The sequence below is a fragment of the Eubalaena glacialis genome, chromosome X, assembly GCF_028564815.1.
Source record: "Eubalaena glacialis isolate mEubGla1 chromosome X, mEubGla1.1.hap2.+ XY, whole genome shotgun sequence".
Classification (NCBI taxonomy): domain Eukaryota; kingdom Metazoa; phylum Chordata; class Mammalia; order Artiodactyla; family Balaenidae; genus Eubalaena; species Eubalaena glacialis.
The window spans coordinates 1151734-1172182 of NC_083736.1; the positions used below are offsets into that span (position 1 = coordinate 1151734).

A 20449-nucleotide genomic window follows, 5' to 3' on the forward strand; every position below is an offset into this window, starting at 1 on the left:
GCTTTTATTTAAAGTCTACGGGGCTTCCCTGGTGGCGCAGTGGTTGGGAGTCTGCCTGCCAATGCAGGGGACACGGGTTCCAGCCCTGGTCTGGGAGGATCCCACATGCCGCGGAGCAACTGGGCCCGTGAGCCACAACTACTGAGCCTGCGCGTCTGGAGCCTGTGCTCCGCAACAAGAGAGGCCACGATAGTGAGAGGCCCGCGCACCGCGATGAAGAGTGGCCCCCGCTCGCCGCAACTAGAGAAAGCCCTAGCACAGAAACGAAGACCCACCACAGCCAAAAATAAATAAATAAATAAAGTCTACGGCCCCCAAACCTAATGTCAAGTGTGTATGGAAAGGAGATAAAAGGCTGTGGACAGAGGGATTCAGCTTCTGGTTTCCATGGAGTTGGTCCAGCACCAGAGGGACGGCTTGTGAAGAGGTACTGTGTAACCCTGGGGAATATTTTGGTCCTTTGGATGGGAAGGCACTAGTAGAAATGTTTCGTTGAAAGTGTGGTTTTCCAGGAAGGAAATAAACATCAGTGCTCCCCTGGAGAGACAATAAATGAGGGGCGGACACAAGGTCCACCCTCCCCCCGCTCCCAATCTCAGAAAATCAGGTCCTCCTGGCTCATTACCTGGGGGGAAGCTGAGTCCCCCGCTGCTTCTAGGTGGAATGGGTGAGGAGGGAGAGCCTCGGGAGCTCGTGGCCTTGGTGTAGACGGGAGGAAACGTTTCCGGCGGGGAAGTTGTCTGGCGTGGCTGAAGTTATGGATGAGAGGGGTAAGAGAATTTATAAGTGGGGAGAAGAGGAAAAGAGCCTCAGACGGGACAGCTGACATAGCAATGGAGCCAGACATGTGGGAGCGGGGTGCAGGGCACGCCCACCCAGGCTGCCCGCTGCCTGCCCCACCTGGGGCCCCCGGGGACAGGACATGCGGAGATGTCAAGGCCAGTTCTTGTGTAACGTAGGCGTCAGATAAATTTCAGTTACTTAATGCAAGAAACTACAAAACTGCTTTGAAAGTGCAAGGTTTTTTTCTTTATAATTTAAAACAAAAATTGAGGATTATCAATAAGAGTTAGGAAAAAGATAGTATGCTTAAAAACTGCACTTCTTGGTGATAACCACTAGTTATAATTGGTGTATTTCTTTGCTAGGCACCAAACATTTAAAAATAGACTGATCATGTCTGTTTACTATTTTATTAGGGTCTTTCCTCCACATTCTGAAAGTTTCCTTAACCATGTGATTTTTGATGGCTGTGTAAATACATTGAATTGCTTCTCTTTTGGTAGGACATTTAGGTCATTTCTGACTCTTTTCACTGTAAATAAGCTATGGATGTCCTCACTCATTGAATCACTGATGGATTGATTGATTCATTCAGTAAACGGGTTCCAAGCCAGACCCCAGGCTGGGCCCCAGGAGAGGATGTGGGACCCTCAGGTGTGGTCCCTGGAGGTGATTCAGGGCTTAGACTGTTCATCCCACAGGCAGATGATAAATCCTACAGTGTGCTGGTCCCAGAAAGCCACCAACAGTGACACTGGTTTGATCCATATGGGCTTGAGGAATAACTCTAAAATACTGATTTCCGACTCAGATCTGAGGACCCAAGACTCATGTATGTGGACAAACTTCCACCCAGAAAGACTGTGCCGGTCAAGTCGGAGGGACCATTCCACCGAAGAGTCCACATTAGTCTTTATGACACGTGAAGTCTCATTTGCGTTTCTGCCATAACTAGCAGAGTTAACTTTTTACGGGATTATCGGCCCCAGGTATTTTTTTCCTCAGATGAGTTTCCAGTTCCTTGACTTTGCTTTGGCTTCCGTCGGATGCGTTGGCCTCTTCTGCTTAATTTGTCCCGGGAAAAGAATCATCTCCCTTTCGGCTTTTATCGCTTTTTATGCTTTTTGAAGCAAAAGGTGACAGGTCATTTGTATGACGATAAACGTGACACTGCTTATTCTAAGAACTTGGGAAACCGGGAGGATTTGTAAAAATAATAGGATTTGGATCCCTTGTGCCCAGAACACACCCCCGTGTGGCTTGTTCGTGCGGACGCTGGCTTTTGGGTTAAGTGCTGCTTCCCGAGAGGGGGTCCTCTCCCCATGCCAGCTGAGTAGGGCTGCCCGCCCGACCCCCATGCCCCCACTCCCTCCTCTTTATCGGCATCATTTAGGCCCTGGGCTACATGCAGCCTTGCTGGACTTTCCCTGTCGTGTACCGGGGACCAGGCTGCACCAAGAGGAAACCACAGGGACTTCCCTGGTGGCGCAGTGATTAAGAATCCACCTGCCAACGCAGGGGACACGGGTTCGAGCCCTGGTCCAGGAAGATCCCACATGCCGTGGAGCAACTAAGCCCATGCGCCACAACTACTGAGCCTGTGCTCTAGAGCCCGCGAGCCACAACTACTGAGTCCGCGTGCCACAACTACTGAAGCCCGCGCGCCTAGAGCCCGTGCTCCGCAACAAGAAAAGCCCCCACTCGCTGCAACTAGAGAAAGCCCGCGCGCAGCAGTGAAGACCCAAAGCAGCCAAAAATAAATAAATAAATATATAAATAAATAAATTAATTAAAAAAGAAAAAAAAGAAAGCGGAAACCACAGCCTTGGACCGCTGGCCGCTGCTAGCAGTCACCTTTCCCCAGGCGCGTTTTCACGTGCAGAGACACCCCACCCCCATCCCGGCTGCCCACCTCCCGAGCAGGTGCTCCACACAGAGCGCTCGGTACTCCGGAAACCGTCCAAACTGTGCCCGGAGGAGACTGGCTGGACATGACAGCCAGGTCCCAGGGCCGCCTGAGAGCAGAGTCTCCGTTGAGAAGAAACGAGGCTCTCACAGAAATAACACAAGTGGCTTCAAACAGCAAAAGTGAAGACAGTCCCTGTGGAAAACATCAGGATGTAGAGAAAGGAAGAAAGGATCAGAAAAGCGTCCGTTACCCTCCACGCAGGGCTAATTACTGTGTGTTTCTGAGGCACTTTACCTATTGATAAATACTTGAAGGAGGGTGGGTTTCAGCTGGAAAAATATGAGTCCTGGCCTGCGTGCAAAGCGTGATGACTTTGTGTTTGTACAAAAAGCCCATTTGCCTGCTTTGTCCGTTTCCAATCAGTTTGTAATTTGCCACTTACGTTTTTTTTAACCTTTTTTAAAAAAATAAATAAATTTATTTATTTATTTATGGCTGCGTTGGCTTCTCATTGCGGTGGCTTCTCTTGTTGCGGAGCATGGGCTCTAGGTGCACAGACTTCAGTAGTTGTGGCATGTGGGCTCAGTAGTTGTGGCTCCCAGGCTCTAGAGCGCAGCAGGCTCAGTAGCTGTGGCGCACGGGCTTAGTTGCTCCGCGGCATGTGGGATCTTCCCAGGCCAGGGCTGGAACCCGTGTCCCCTGCATTGGCAGGCGGGTTCTTAACCACTGCGCCACCAGGGAAGTCCCTAACTTATTTAAAAAATTTTTTTATTGGAGTATAGTTGATTTACAGTGTTGTGTTAGTTTCAGGTGTACAGCAAAGTGAATCAGTTATACATATACAGGTATTCACTCTTTCTTTAGGTTCTTTTCCCATATAGGTCATTACAGAGTATTGAGTAGAGTTCCCTGTGCTATACAGTAAGTTCTTATTAGTTATCTGTGTTATATATAGTCATGTGTATATGTCAGTCCTAATATCCAATTTATCCCTCCCACTTAAGTTTTTTTGATTTGCCATTTTTAATTTGATGGCAAAGCAAATCATCCAATCTCTGTTCACCGTGTCCACCTCTGTCCATTATGTTTAGAAAGGCCTTCCTTTATAAAAGTATAAACGTAGCTTCCAATCTCTTTTTTAGTACAGTATTTTATTTTTTACAGTTAAAAATGTGTGGGATTAACTCTGTGGAATTGATGGGGGGGATGCATTCTAGGAATCTACCTCTTTGATTTATTGAAATGGGCCATTCAAAAAAAAAGAAAGCAAAAGCAAAAAAACAAAAAAACAAACCAAAAAAACCCCGGCACGAAAGTGTAAGAAAGAGCAAGGTGAAGGAATCTCCAAATAATGATGCAGAGTAAAAGCAGCCAGAACCCCAAAGAACACTCGGTGTCATTCCATTTCTAGGAAAATGTAAATGTCTGGAAATACCATGCTTAGAAAGTTCTAAATGATGCAATCAATGCCATAGTGACGGGAAGCAGGTCAGTGGCTGCCTGGGGCTGGGTGGGGGGGGGGGTCAGGGTGGAGGAGGGAATTCGGGGAGCGATACTCAGGGCATCTTCTTGCTTGGCCCTTTGTGGGTCATTCCCTGGGGGACGGCCACACGGGGTCCACGGAGGGCAGGTCCTGCGCTTTTCAAAGGCCCTGACATTTGCTGACCATGAAGGGACAGATGAAAGGGGAGGAGAAGGTCGTGTGTGTCTAACTGAGCAGGAGGGTGGGGAGACTCTTTTTGATCCCCTTGGGGGGCTCCGCTGACAACCTTGGATTCCCCACAGCCTGTGTTTCCTGCCTCCTCAGCTCTGGCTTCTGTTGCCCGTGGCTCGCGCCCCCCATGTTCGTTTTCAGCAACTTTAACGAGGCTTCCTGAGCAGGTGAGGCTGGACCAGGTGAGCCCTGGCTTCCCCGTGAGACGTCGCAGACCAACATCTCAGCTGCACCGGGAGGCGCCCCGCATCCTCGCTTCCTGCTTTGGATTAATACACGAATCCACACCGCCCACTTCCCGGCGTGGCTGCTCCCCTGAGCTTTCCGTTCTGTTCCTCACTTTTCTCCTGGCCTCTCCGTGTCTGAGTTGTAAACCGTCTTCCTCCTGAACTCAGCCATTCTCTTCCAATTTCACATTCCCACCCACCTCTGCGTTTTCCCGTTAAAAGTCTTTTCCTGACAAGCCGGGCATGTGCAGCCTTTCAGGTGCCAGATGTCGTTGGTACCAAGTCTGGGAAAGACTGAGAGCAAAGAATGTTTTGAAAATTCATGGTGGCAGGACTTCCTTAGAGCAGTTTTAACGGCTGACATGTGGGGCGGGATAACTCTGATGCGGGGCGTGCTGGGCCCTGTGGGCTGTGGAGCAGCTTCCCTGGTCTCCACCCGCCAGGTGCCAGGAGCTCCCCTCCCCCCAGTGTGACACCAAAAACGTCTCTGGACATTGTCATATGTCCCCTGGGGGCAAAGTCATCCCTGGTTTAGAACCACAGCCATAGACAGATAAATAGATGGATGGATGGACAGATAGATAGATAGATAGATAGATAGATAGATAGTCTCTCATGCTAGACAGGGTGTCTCAGCCTCAGCACGACTGACATCTGGGGCTGGAGGACCCTCTGATGCGGGGCGTCCTGTGCTCTGTGGGGTGTGGAGCAGCTTCCCTGGTCTCCACCTACCACAAGCCAGTAGGATCCTCCCCAAAGTTGTAACAACCAAAAATGTCCCCAGACATTGTCAAGTGTCCTTCTGGGTGGCCAAGTCATCCCCAGTTATGAACCACTGAGATAGGTAGGTAGGTAGGTAGGTAGATAGATAGATAGATATGGATGGATAGATGGATGAATAGATAGATGGATAGATATATGGATAAATGGGTGGGGAGAGAGAGAGGTTATGGATGGATGGATAGATATATAGATACATAGACATGGATGGATGGATAGATAGATTATATATAGAGAGGATATATGGGTAGATAAGACAGGATGGATGGATGGAGGGATAGATAGATACATGAGATGATAGATAGATTGATAGATAGATAGATAGATAAATGATAGATAGATGATAGATAGATAGACTCTCTCATGTTAGGTCAGGGTTTCTCAGCCTCAGCACGACTGACATCTGGGGCTGGATGACTCTCTGATGAGGGGCGTCCCGGGCCCTGTGGGCTGTGGAGCAGCTTCCCTGGTCTCCACCCAGCAGGTGCCAGGAGCTCCCCCTCCCCAGTGGTGAAAACCAAAAATGTCCGCAGACATTGCCAAGTGTCCCCTGGGGGCACAGTCACAGTGTTTGAGCGCTACTATATTCAGTTAAAATTCCCTGGCGACAACATCTCACACACGTGGTCACAACTCGTTGCTTGAGGACTTCAGTGCATCCCGTGTGACTCCACAGGGACAGGACCCTGGAAGCTCGCACCTGGTTCCCCCCAGGATCTACCCCACACAGCTTTCCCTTTGCTGATTTTGCTGTGTATCCATTCATGGGACTAAACCATGACCATGAGTTCCACCTTGTAATGAGCCTGAGTCCTTCCAGACAGTTGTCTGTCAATCCCGGGGGGTCTTGGGAACCATGATGCAGCGTCCAAACCCATATCCAATCCTTGGTTTACAGAGGAGCCTGGATGGTCCAGACGACCTTCCCCAGGTGAGGGAGGCAATGATGGGGTGGAGGAGACCCCCTGCTTCTACCTGTGTTGGTTTATGAGCCCCCAGCACACCTGAGTGCTTCCTGTTCTCCCACATGCTTATTTCCAGAGCAGACACTTCTTGTCAAACTGTTTCTTTTGTGACTGCGTACGTGCTCTTTCAGGTTTTTCCCCCACAATTTTTAACCTTTGGAGTCTGCATATTTCATTTTCTTCTCCTTCGCTGTTTCTGTTTGAACGATCCCATCCAGGCTGCTATTTTTACCCCTGAATAAGCAAGGTTATTTATATACGGAGATGCTGAGGCATATTATTTGGAAAAGGAAATCTATTACCTCCGACCTAGGTTTGGGAATTTATAAAAATAAGCAGAAAATGAGTGTCTCGCCGTACCTGCTCATACAGAGGTTTCGTGCAGTCACGAGCTTGTCACTTCCAGGAAGGTATAAATTCAGGGGCAGGTGTGTTTCTGAGATTAATTTCCATTCTGGGTCTTTGGAGGAAGGGTTGTCCATCTTGTGTGCTGGCCGTTTGGGTTGCTGTGGACAACCCAAATTCATTGATTGATTATGTGGTTACAATATGGCAATACTAGCATGGCCTGGGTTCAATGGGGGTCCCCCCAAATGTGCTCACATCCTTATCTCCAGAACCTGTGAATGTGACCGTGTTGGGAAACAGGGTCTCTGCACATGGGATGAATTGAAGGATCTCAAGATGACATCTTCCTGGATTATCCGGTTGGGGGTCACCAGGGGTAACTATCGTCTTCACCTCAATCTTGCCTACAAACCCGGGTTAGATTTCAGAAACATCCGAGGACAAACGAAGAGGAAGGAACAGGATAGTTTGCATCAGATGTGCTTTATTTAGCGGGAAGAAAATCCTCCATTACCGTATGAATACCAGCCAGTCAAGATAGTCCCAATTCACCTGCAAACGCGACCCCTTGTTTATAGGAATTCTAAGGATTCTAAGGATTTCTGAGGAGTGAAGTAAATAGGAAGGGACCCCAGGAGCTGACCCTGTAGGTCTTTGTTTCCCTAGGCTGCATCTCTCCGAGGGAAAGGAGAATGATTTCTTTTGAATTCTGCACGTTGATATAGTCGGGGTGAGTCCCTGCGAGGAAAATGGGTTTGCATCAAAGTGCCCAGATGCAATGGCTTCTTTCCTTTTGATGGGGATTTATTACCGACAGGCGTTTGGAACAGGCCACACGGAGAGAGGAACGACAGAGGCTTCCTCAGCTTCCTGCCAGCTTGGGACGACGTCTGTATGGGGGGCTCGCAGATTCTGTCGAGACAGGAGGGTGTGAGCGCCCTGACCTCTCCTTGCAGGCTGATGCTCCCAAGAAGAGGCCCAGAGCCACGAGCCTCTCCTGGCTGGCTCTGCAGAGAGACCTGGAGGGGCCACTCTGCTTTTCCCCCTCCACATGGGCATTGCTGCCGCTCGCCAGCTGTGATGGTTAATTCTATGCGTCCACTTAACTTTATAGATCACAGGGGCCCAGACAGCTGGTCAAATGTGATTCTGGGTTTGTCTGGGAGGGTGTCTCTGGATGAGATGGGCATGTGAATCAGTGGACTGAGTGAAGCAGGTGGTCTTCCCCAGGGTGGGTGGGCCTCGTCTAATCAGTTGAAGGTCTGAATAGAACAAAGTGGAGGGAGAATATATCATGGCTATCTATCTATATGTATCTATATCTATCTGTATGTATCTATCTATCCTATCTATCTATCATCCTCTCTATCTATCTGTCTATCCTCTCTATCTATCTATCATCTCCGTCTATCATCTCTATCATCTATCAGTCTATCTATCATCAGTCTATCTATCATCTATCCATCTGTTATCTACCTGTCTTCTTTCCATCCACGTATCCCATTGGTTCTGTTCCTCTGCAGAGGACTACGGACACAGCTGGGGAAAGGACCTGGGAAAGAAGACAGGGGTGTGTGTGGATGCGGTGGGAATCAGGACGCAGGGCCCGTCCGGCAGGAGTGGGGTGAGTGTTGGGGTTGCTGTCCTGGGCAGAGCTGGTTCCGGGATGAGGAGGGAAGGGCAGGTGGGGCCCTGGGAGGAGTGGGGTCGGTAGGAGGAAGGAGGGGAGATGGGGGTCAGGGAATGGGCAGGGGTCTGGGGGATTGGAAGACGTGAGGGGTCACAGGTCAGGGGCTGCCTGAGGGAGGAGAGAGGGGCCGTCCTTACTCGGAGGAGCAGCTGCACGGAGCCCAGGGGCTGCGGCTCCCGGAGTCCACACTCCCTGCAACCTGGGCGCCAACCGCGGAACCTTCACCACCGCCGGGTTCACGTCCCATGCATCGTGTGAGGGACCAGAAGGTGCCTGGGGAGACGCCACCTTTCTTCCCCAGTGTTTGAATCCTATCCCACGTCTTGCTGAAACCGCATAGAGTCTGTGAAAGAAACTTATGCATCGGGGTCTCAAATAACATTTTTGCTTCTCCATTGTGCATGATATGTTAACTACAAATTGTATAAGATCCATGAAAACATAAATGTAATGTATGATTTGTCTATAAATTATATACATGTAAATATATAAAATAGAATACTCATTGTATTCTTATACCGTTATAGGTTGCACTCTATAATATATATTATACTGTATACAATGATATATGTTATTACCTTATATATTGTACTGTATATGATTATACGTATTATACTGTATATATTGTACGGCAATCATATATATTATTATATATTTATAATATATTAATTATATTATAATTTATATATATAAATTACATATAAATTTACTATATATTGTAACATAATTATATACATGGAAATAATATATATTAATATTTTATTAATTATAATATATACATATAATGTAGAGTATACATTTTATGTATAATGTATACTATACATTTAATACATTTTATATTATATAAGGAATAAAAAATATATAAATTAAATATATAGCATGAAAATTAATATATATTAAAATATAAATATATACCATATTATTTATAGCCATATAATCATATACCTATTATATATTATAATAATCATCTTTAATCACCTATAATTATAGATATACAAGTATAATTCCATATGATTATAACATACGGGTAACACTTTATCTGTTTATATATAATATATATCATATAGTTTATAAATGTATATCATGTGTACAATCTATATATAATTATATTGTATATGTGTGTCTCATATATTGTAATTTACGTATAATTAAAATTATAATCGTATATAAAATTATATATAAATCATACTATACAATATAATATTCTACGTATAAGGACGCTTATTATTGGATTTAGGGCGCATCCTCACGCAGGGTGATCTCCCGGTTCCTGGCGCAGAGCTCCCGAAACCCTAGGAGCTTCCCGAGTGACGCAGGCGCGAGGAGCATCCTGCGACCCTCGGAACGAGCCCCGCCCCGCCTGAGTCTGCGCGGAGGCGTAGCCCTGGGAGGCGCGGGCCGGTTGCCCCGAGGAACCAGCCACGTGACGAGAGGGTGGGCCGTTCAGCCCCGCCCCCAGGCGCCACGCAGCGCAGACGGGGCGGGGCTCGAGCGGCTCCCGAGGCGCGAGGCTTCCGAGAGTCGTGCCTGGCGGCGGCCCCGTGAAAACCCTGCGTAGAGGGGTTCCGAGAGCTCCCGGGTCGGGGAACCCGTCCGCGCGTGGGGAGAGTGACGCCCCCCAAGCTCCGCGGGGACGGAAGCTGCGGCGCTCGGGGCCCTCCCGGGCCTCGCCGTCCACCGCTCTCTCTGGCTGTTGGTCCCTTTCTGCTACACGGGTGAGTCAGCCACGTGGTGCCTGAGTTCTCTGAGGAGGGCGCCACGGGGCCCCTCCGTGTGTAGCCTTGTCGGACGCAAGTGTGGGCGGCCTGGGGACCCAGTCCCCGCGCTCGGTGTTGACGTGGGAGCCGCCCTGGGGGGCCGAGCCTTTACCCCGTGAGGTCTGCGCGCCCCCGGGCCCCTATCCGGGTGAACTGAAGTGGAGGCCGCCCAGCTGGTGTCCCAGGAGAGCCGGAGACTTGCTCGGCGTGGAAAGCCCACACGTTGGGTGTCGGAAGTGCTGTGAGTAGAGACGCAGTTTTCCTTTAATAATTATTATTAGTTTTTCTACTCCTTTGGAGCAAACACCTTCTCCTGGCGCTGACCTCTCTGCCCTTGGCCTTTTCCCCGTAAGCCAGCCTTCTCTCTATGGTCAGAGAATTGTCTGAAGCCACAATGAGATCATGTCCGTACCTGCTTAGAGCCTCCCTGGTTTTCCAAGGCTGTTAGAAAAAAGGACAAATTCCTTCACCTGTCCTGCTGACCGAGGAGGGGCCGCAGGTGAAGGGTGGTTCCTGATGTAATGAACATGAGTTGGGGCTGGTGGAAATGGTCTCCCACGGCGTACGTCTCGGGGTTTATACTCTGTGTTCTGTTGCTTCAAGACCTTCAAAATGTTTTCTTATTACTTAGGTTTGACGTAGAAAAGCGATTAAAATATTTTGGGGCTAAACGTTTTGCCCTACCACCTAAGAGCGGACCCGTTGAGTTTTGCAAGGCAGACCGTCATAGCATCTGTAAATACATGGTGTGACCCATGCTCCTGTTGGTCAAGACAAGTGTGTCTCTGAAATTTAATTTTGCATTTGTTGATTCTCACGTAAGTACAGTAACATGGGTGCTTTGCTTTCTTTGCACCGTAAATTGGTTTCCTGGTGTCGTTGTAATAAATGACCACAAATCAGGTGGGTTAAAACCACAGGAAGGCCGTCTCCTGTGCCGTGCCGGAAAGCTTAGAAAAAAATTTCTGCCAAACCGAGGAAGCCGATGTTTGGAGGCGGGAGTTCACCAGAATACGGTTTCTTATTTCCATAGCTAAAGCTATCCTTGTGATGTGACGTTATATTATGATTCCTGCTCATAGAATTTAGAATAGAACCTCTGCTTTATTAGAAATAGGGAAACCCAAGATGGAGTCACGGTGGCCAGTGTGGCACCCATCTTGATTGTTTCTAAAGATCTGATGTAAGGCTCCTTGCTGCTGGGGTTGTAACTGTTGCACCCTAGGGATTGTACCTCACAAAAGACAGGGTCTGAGTGCGGTTGCTGGAGAAGGGTCTCGATGGACCGCATGCGCTACGCTCGCTGGAGACTGTCCGCGTCAGAAGCTGCCGGAGTAGAAGCCCAGGCTCCATCCTGCACCATGAGGGGCTCTGCATGTGCATGGCCACCCAGCCCCCAAGTGCAAGGATAGTCACCCGCTGTCCTGTGAGCAGTCACCCCCAATAGTCCTAAAGGGAGGACACATGCTGGGAAGGGACTGGCTCAGATGGTCCTGATCTGAGCTTGGAGTGATGTTCTGGAGTCCCTGTTTCTCCAATTTAGCCCTGATGCACAGTGATACTGACTGCCGGTCCTTGGAAACCACCTGTCAATCACCAGGGCCATGACTTGCTAAGGGAATATGAAAGACTGTAAGAAGTTTTGGCATTTCTTGTTCGGGTGGATTTTCCTTAAGGAAAAGTCTCATGAAAAGAAGAATCCTCAACATTTCTGCTGTAGAACCACAGCAACTCTATTCATTAGCTCTCTTGAGTGCTATTAGGTTTTTTTTTTTCTTTTGTTCACTAGTTTCACAAAGATTCTACCTTACCATCAAAAAGAATGTTTTAAAAACCAAATTTTATCCCACTCCCTCGCAGTGAGTTATGGGCTCATGGGGAAAGGATCCCCCACTTTTGACTGTTCTAAGAAAGAGCGAGAAATACTCTGGGATTAAGCATTTGAAAAAATACTCCTGGGACTTCCCTGGTGGTCCAGTGGGTAAGACTCTGCACTCCCAATGCAGGGGGCCCGGGTTCGATCCCTGGTCGGGGAGCTAGATCCTGCATGCATGCCTCAACTGAGTTCACATGCTGCAACTAAGACCCAGTGCAGCCAAAATAAATAGATATTTAAAAAAACACTCAAAGAGATACATTTTTCAATCATTTTAAAATAACATTTTTTCTCATTACAAAAGTACTACACATTCACCGTGGAAAGTTTGGAAGATGCTGAGAATTAAAATGAAGAAAATGTAAATTATCTATAAATTTATAACCACCTATTAACACCTGTTAACATTTTGCCTTTTAAAAAGTGATTTAACCAGTACTAAAGGATAATGTAGTCGTAGCTGAACTACTAATAAATTGGAGAACTATGTAATAAGAAATCTATAGGTGATAATTGTTGAAGCTAGGTGATGGGTACGTGAGTGCTTATTATACCATTCTATTTTTATATAGAAATTTTCCATAATCCAAAAATAAAGAGGTATCTATTTGAAAACTCAAAAAAAAAAAAACAAAAAACCACAGGAATTCATCCTCCCCCATCCTGGAGACCAGACGTCTCAGGTCAAGGTGTCCCAGGGCTGCGCTCCCTCCTGAGGCTCCAGGGGAGGGTCCTTCCCGCCTCTTCCAGCTTCTGGGGGCTCCAGGCGTCCCTGGGCTTGTGGCCGCATCCCTCCCGTCTCTGCCTCCGTCTTCACGGGGCTTCTCCTCTGTGTCCTGTGTCTGTCCTCTTCTGTCTTAGAAGGACTGTGTCATTGGATGTAGGGCCACCCTCCTCCAGGAGGACCTCATCTCAGAACCTTCACTTCATCTCATCTGCAAAGACCCCGTTTCCTAATAAGGTCCCGTTTTGAGGTACCAGGCTAGGACGTCAACTTAACGCTTTGGTGGTGGGACACAATTCCACCAAGAACGCTCTCCAAAAAGCAACATGTGATACACCTTTTATTTGGGTGAATTTCCACGATTTCCACGCTCGGAGTGAGTTAAAACACGTGGAAACTTTCATCCCTAAAGCCTTGGTTCTCCCTGTAAAGGAGTAGAGAGTATTTACGCATTTTCTGCGGTGCAGGTGAGACCCTCTCCCATTTTAAATGGCCAGCCCCTCGCACCAAACGCTGCGATTGGACGTGTTTTGGGTAAAATCCATCGGGGATGGATTGAGGAAGCTCCCCTCCTCTGGAAGGGTCTGCCTTTGAGAAGCAGCCCCTGCACCCTCGCCGGGACGCGGGTCCCCTTAACCACCGTGGCCGTGACGTGCAAAGGGCTGCTAGTTCAGGGTTGGGGGCACTTGGACCCTGGAAAAAAGAGGCACGTTGTTCGCAGAAGGCTCTGGGCGTGTTCCTGGTGAAGCCAACGCCTTGTGCATTGGAGGAATCGAGAAAAAGCGGGGGGTGGGGGGTGTCCTGGGACTCTGGTCCTGGAGATTCTTGGGCATCCAGGAGAAACTCAGGACCAGGTGCCGTTCTTCACGCACCTCATTTGACATCTTACATCTTTTTTCATACGCCTCTTTGGGGAGGGTCTCCGTTTCTCCTATAGTAGGGGAGCCGTGAGGGCGTCTTGGGATTCGCAGCTGGTCTGGGTTTTACTTCCTTACTTCGGCGTTGCCTGGAGTTTGCTCAGCCTCAGAGGAGCCGGGTCGTGTTTTCTGGCTAGCTCGCAGGCTTTGCTTCCAGCGGACACGGCGGAGGACCTACTGTGTGCACGGTGCAGTCGTGGCTCCTGGAACACCAGGAAACTCAGGGATACATTTTCTTCCTGTGTGACGAAGTCGCTGTGGGGGGTGGGGGGGATGCTGAGGGGCTTTGTCACCTGCGCGCCACCCCAGACGGCAGGGAGAGTCCAGGCTTCTGAGCAAATCCTCCTCCTCTTCGAGGCATCAGGTCCTCCTACTTTGTCGTGAAAGCCTGTGTGGTCCCTGAGGCTGTGTGTGTGTGTGCATGTGTGTATCAGGTTTATGTGTGTCTGCGTATGTGTCTGTGTTTTTGTGTGTGTGCATGTGTGTATCAGGTTTATGTGTGTCTGCGTATGTGTCTGTGTTTTTGTGTGTGTCTGGCTGTGTCTATATAAGTTTACATGTATGGGCATCTTTGTCCCGCATCTGTGTGTGTCTCTGCAGTTGTATGTCTGTGTGTGCCTGTTTATTGCTGCGTCTATGTGTCTGTGTGTGTACGCCCGTGTGCATCTATATTTATTCCTGCGTCTGGATGCATCTTTTTTTGTCCCGCATCTGTGTGTGTCTCTGCAGTTGTATGTCTGTGTGTGCCTGTTTATTGCTGCATCTGTGTGTCTGTGTGTGTGCGCCCGTGTGCATCTATATTTATTCCTGCGTCTGGGTGCATCTTTTTTTGTCCTGCATCTGTGTGTGTCTTTGCTTATGTGTCTGTGTGTCTGTATTTATTCCTGCATCCGTGTGTCTGTGTGTGTGTCTCTTGTGTCCATGCGTGTCCCTGTGAGCTCCCCCCGAGGCCTCTCACTGCAGACTCTTATCTCCCCGCACCCCATGTGGCTGTGTTCCCCGGGCCAGTTGTCTCTCTGTGACCATAAAGCTTGATTTAGCGGGGCAATTATGCCTTCCATCGGCTCTGTCAGCCCTGTTTCCTACCGTGCGGGGTCATCGAAGTTCAGGGAGTGAGGACACACGTGGCTGAGGTGGCTGAGATTCAGCATCCTACCATCCTCGGTAGGATGCCGAGAGCAAAACGGTCTCACCTCCTAGGAGACCAGAAGGCCCGTAAACACATGCCATAGGACCGCGCGCCCATAAACCAGCACCGTGCACGGTGTTGCTGGGGACACAGGGCTCAGTCTCGGGGGGGGGGGTTGGGAGCAGGAGGGTTTACGAGGCCGTAAAGCCGCCAGGGCCCCATGCTTTGCATGGTTTTTATCGCACTGTGGCCACTCTCTCGTCCCCAAGGACTTTATTCTCGTGCCCGAGGATTAGCCGGCAGAGTGTCATAAACTGGAGACCGCGCCTGTCTCGAAGAGGAATTTTATTTGGTGAATAGACCTGGGCCTGAGCAGAGCCTTGGGATCCTGAGTTAAAACATGAACCACACACTTACTCTGTTTATTCTCTGCTAAATGCACGATTCCATTTTTTGGTACAAATGCGCATTGATTAAACGTGAGTCTCACCAGGCATTGAACGAAAACCCGTGAACGTTTTATGGAAACCTACAACCTGCATGTCTTTATAAAAATATCCGTGATCTGAAAGCTGGAATGAAGTGATTTATTCGTCCATCGCTGTGATGGATTGTTTCTGGGGGTTCATGGCGAACCGTCAGAGAGCTGTGATGGTGATTCTTTGTGATAATGACTCGTCGGATGGTTATCTTATTCTCTGGCTTTTGGCTCCTTGTGGGTAGATGGGGGACTGTTCTTGAATGATCGTCAAGGTCAACTAGCGGCTAGAAGCTGGTCGCTGTATAACCAGTTCACCGAAAGAAGTATCTCTAAGTCAGAACATCAGAACTTTATTGCTTGGCAGAATTCAGTGAAAGAAGGTCTAGTTCTGAGGGTGTTCACCTATTTTTGACTAGAGAGGATTTTTTTAAAATTGAAGTATAGTTGTTTTACAGTGTTTTGTTCATTTCAGGTATACAGCAAAGTGATTCAGTTATACATATGTACATATATGTATCTGTGTATATATATATTCTTTTTTAGAGTCTTTTCCATTATAGATTATTGCAAAATATTGGGTATTGTTCCCTGTGCTATACAGTAGGTCCTTTTTGTTAATCTATTTTACATATAGTAGTTTGTATCTCTTAATCCCAGACTCCTAATTTAGCCCTCCCCCCCTTCCCCTTTGGTAACCATAAGTTTGTGTTCTATGTCTGTGAGTCTCTTCCTGTTTTGTAAATAAGTTCATTTGTGTCATATTTTAGATTTCACAAATAAGTGATATCATATGATATTTGCCTTTCTCCTTGTTGCTTATCCATCCTATATATAATAGTTTGCATCTACTAACCCCAAACTCCCAATCCATCCGTCCCCCCTGCCCCACCTTGGCAACCACATGTCTGTTCTCTATATTTGTGAGTCTTTTTTTTTTTTGGTAGCTAAGTTCATTTGACTTGTATTTTAGATTCCACATGTGAGTGATATCATACAGTATTGGTTTTTCTCTGACTCACTTCACTTAGTATGATAATCTCTAGTTGCATCCATATTGCTGCAAATGGCATTATTTTATTCTTTTTCATGGCTGCATAGTATTCCTCTGTGTGTGTGTGTCTGTGTGTGTGTGTGTGTGTGTGTGTGTGTGTGTATGTATATGTGTATATATATATATACCACAAGGAGATGGGTTCTTTTTCCAGTTTAATATGGATTGCTTGGGACACCATTTCATCGTAGGGTCCTTGGAGGCTGGTGGGACTGCCAAGGAGGACGAGGTAGTGGATGCCAGGGCTCCAGGAGCCCTTTCCCTGGAGCCACATGGGGTGGAAGACAGTGGGCTTCCAGGGTGGGCCCCCAGGGTACACTGCCCTGTGGGGGAGTATCCGACGTGTCCCTCTCTGTCCTGGGTTCCAGACACTGTCCCGAGGGTGGAGGCCAGCAGACGGCTGCTGTGGGTTGTCCCCGTGCCCTGTGCCCCGACCCTGTGGGTGGTCACTGTGCCCCTTGGGTGTGGCAGGAGTTTCCCAGAGGGTCCATCTGGTGCATCCGTCTGGTCGACCCAGCCCTGCCATCCCTGGTTCACTGGTTCATTGGTCCTCATTCCATTGTGTGATTCCATTGATGTGATGTTCTCACCAAGCTGCCACTTGACCTCTGCTGGGGGGCTTTGAGGACTTGGGAAAGAGCTGATACTACCTGTTTGTAGTCCTCAAATACCAGTTTGTAACCTTAGACCCATGGGTGATTCCACCCTGTTGCCTGAGGTAAAGAAGCTTGGACACCCTGGTTCTCCCACTCAGGACCAGAGTCCCGGGGGTGAGGGGCTCCTGCCTGGATCCAAAATGCTGATATTTTATGCGATGTTTGTATTCATTTTGATTTTTAAAAATCTTGCACTAGACATTATTTATCTTGCTTTCTGGTTGTTGTTTTTTTTTTTTGGTGTCATCTTCAATTTTCTACCTGAGGGCAGTGCCTTGCTCTCCTCGCCCTAATCCTGACCCTCCTTAGCAGCGAGCTTTTTTCACTGTTTACCTGTACAAACGGGATGCAGATACCCTCATTCTGGGGCGTTCGTGAGTTATGTGCCCAGCAGAACATCTGGCCACAAAGTAAATTCAAGTATCGCTGTTACCCTTTAGGGCAACTAGTAATAATACCAGCACAGAGAAAGATGAGAGCGTGGGGGGTCTGTGGAGCCCTGGACAGGAAGGGGACCCTCAGTCAGTCACTGAGATGCAACGCACAGAAACAAAACCTTCTAATGACTTGATCTGCCCCCTTTGCCATTGTTTTTTAAAAATTTTTTTAATTGAGGTGTAGTTGATTTACAATATTGTGTTACTTTCAGGTGTACAGTGAAGTGATTCAGTTATATTTACATACATATATATGTATTTTTTCCAGATTCTTTTCCCTTATAGATTATGACGTGTGAGGTAGAGGTGAGATTTTCAGATGTTGCAGGTGCTGATGGAAATGTGTCTACATCGGATCTCTTCACTTCACATTTCTGTTTAATGAAGTGTTCCATTCCTTTCTTGGTGTGGACCAAGGTGTGTTTTTGGAAGCCTCCCGGAGAGGGAGATAGAAACTCTCCCTCTGTTCCTCTCACTTCTGGTGCGAGGGGCCAAGTGAATTAAGGACCTTTGTTCTTTATTTTAAAATTGAATTTAATTATTTAAAAAAAATTTTTAACTTTTTTATTGAAGTATAGTTGATTTACAATGTTGTGTTAGTTTCAGGTGTACAGCAAAGTGATTTTATATATGTGTTTTATATATAATATGTATATTATTTATATATATCATTTATATGTTCTTTTTCAGATTGTTTTCCATTATAGGTTATTACAAGATATTGAATATCATTCTGTTATATACTAGGTCCTTGTTGTTTATCTATTTTATATACAGTAGTGTGTATCTGTTAATCCCAAATTCCTAATTTATCCCTCCCCTGCTTCCCCTTAGGTACCCATAAGTTTGCTTTTTATGCCTGTGAGTCTATTTCTGTTTTGTAAATAAGTTCATTTGTGTCTTTTTTTAGATTCCACATGTAAGTGGTATCACAGGGTATTTGTCTTTCTCTGTCTGGCTTACTTCACTTAGTATGATAATCCCTAGGTCCATCCATGTTGCTGCAAATAGCATTATTTCATCATTCTTTTTTATGGCTGAGTAGTATTCCATTGTATATATGTACCACATCTTCTTTATCCATTCCTCTGTCGATAGACGTTAGGTGCTTCCATGTTTTGGCTGTCGTGAATAGTGCTGCTATGAACATTGGGGTGCATGTATCTTTTTGAATTAGAGTTTTGTTCGGGTATATGCCCAGGAGTGGGATTGCTGGATTATATGGTTAGCTTTCTCTTTCTTGGTTGAATTAATGGTGGAGCCTTCAAAACTAAAATAAGCACATCTTTTTCTATGCACTGCTTCCTAATGCCTTTTTTTTGGGGTGGGGGGGGCACAGGCGGGGGCCAGTTCATGAAATGTTCTGCCTTTTCAGTGCATTCCTCATCATCATATTTCCCTTGCCTTCCTTCCCCTCCCCCTCCCCCCTTTCTGATGTATCCACTTCAGTCACCTTCTCCAGTCTCCACTCTTAGGACCCAGAGTCTGATGTTCTGGATTTCGTGGAATTGCATATGCATGTGTCTCTGCAATTTTGCATCTGATCTCAAAGTGTAGGGAGTATACTTTGTAAAGAACCCAGATGATGTAAGTGCTGTGTGCTTGATATGGGGTCTGCTTCTTGAGTGCCTGGGTCTCTGTTCTGTGGTTCCACTGAGAAACGTACATGTTATTGTTACTGTTTTGTTTTTTAAGCTTTTTAGCTAAGCCTCTTTGAGGGGAGGGCAGGGGGCAGAGATAATAGGTAGGTAGATACATAGATATAGATAGATATTGATGTACATATAGGTAGATAGATGGATAGGTAGATGGACAGATAGATGGATGGACAGAGAGAAAAGTGATAGGTAGATACATAGATGTGAGGTAGGTAGGTGGATAATAGAGGTTATACATATAAATGAAACTGTGGACAGTGTGTTGGGGACTTTTATTACGTCATCTTCTTCTGAAGAGCATTTAGTTTTGTTTCAGGAAGCGGATGCGGCATCACCTTGAGCTTGAAGACACCTGGTTGTGGGTTTCTGCGGGTGGATTGATTTTCGTTTTGCCCTTTGTCGTGGGGCGTATTCTCTCGACCTGGGTTGTGGCCCTTACTCCTCAGGCCTGGTCATTCCGGGGGCTCCGTGGAAGGTCTCTGATGTCCGTCAAGCCCGTCTGATGGACAGGGTGAGAACTGCAGACTCTATTGCCCGTCAGGGAGCAGGTGCAGAAATGCCGGCTGCTGACTTCAGACTCCAGCTCCGGCTTCAGACTGCACGCCCCGCTGCAGACTGCACGCCCCGCTTCAGGCTGCACGTCCTGGGGTCTTTGCAGCTGTGTCCCCACCCCCTACAACGTGTGACGGGGGAGTCGGCCACGATGTGAGCAGAAATTTGTTCTGCAAACGTTGGTGTTCCACGGTTCCTTTCTTTTCTTATACTTCCTCAGTTTCCACCCACGCTAAGCCGCTCAGCAAGGCCGTCCCTTGCTTCCTGACCTCTGACCCCCAGAAGCTGTGGCCCACGGCGGGGGGCTGCCCTCAGACAGCAGTGTGGCTGGATATCAGTCTCACCCTTGTGATTCCTCTCCCCCAAGGACCCTTCCTCCACCAGCCTCTGCTTTTGGTGGTCCCAGCTCAGTGCCTTCAACACACATTTCTCTATTTTATCCAAAGTTCATCGTTGCTCTTAGCATGAGATTTTATCTTTCTCCAGCAAACACGCCGTCACTGGTGTCCTGACTTCAATGGCACTCTATTTTTTTTTGCACTTTGTAGTTTGTATGTATGGTAGTTTGGCCAAAGATAGATACTAAAATAGAATAACAGTGAGAAACTCTTTCATTTTTGCTGTTCTGCATTGATGATTGGATGGAAACTTAGAAGTTGGTCGTTTTCCCATAAGAACACATCAAGAAGAATCACCTAAGCAAACATAGGATTGCCTTTTTTTAAATAAAGATTTAATTAACAGTTATTTTCCTTCCAGTTTTATTGAGCTCTAATGGGCACACAGCACTGGATA

The 20449-nt window shown here is 47.3% G+C and overlaps 1 protein-coding gene across 1 annotated transcript in view; it reads left to right on the forward strand.

Annotated features, from left to right (window-relative positions):
• LOC133082658 (acetylserotonin O-methyltransferase-like) overlaps nt 1-20449 on the forward strand; it is a 209866-nt gene that overhangs the window by 29685 nt on the left and 159732 nt on the right. The window contains exons 9-11 of the mRNA XM_061179341.1: nt 8250-8350; nt 9696-9850; nt 9975-10131. Coding sequence (XP_061035324.1) covers nt 8250-8350; nt 9696-9850; nt 9975-10131 — 413 coding nt within the window. The remainder of the gene's footprint in view (nt 1-8249; nt 8351-9695; nt 9851-9974; nt 10132-20449) is intronic.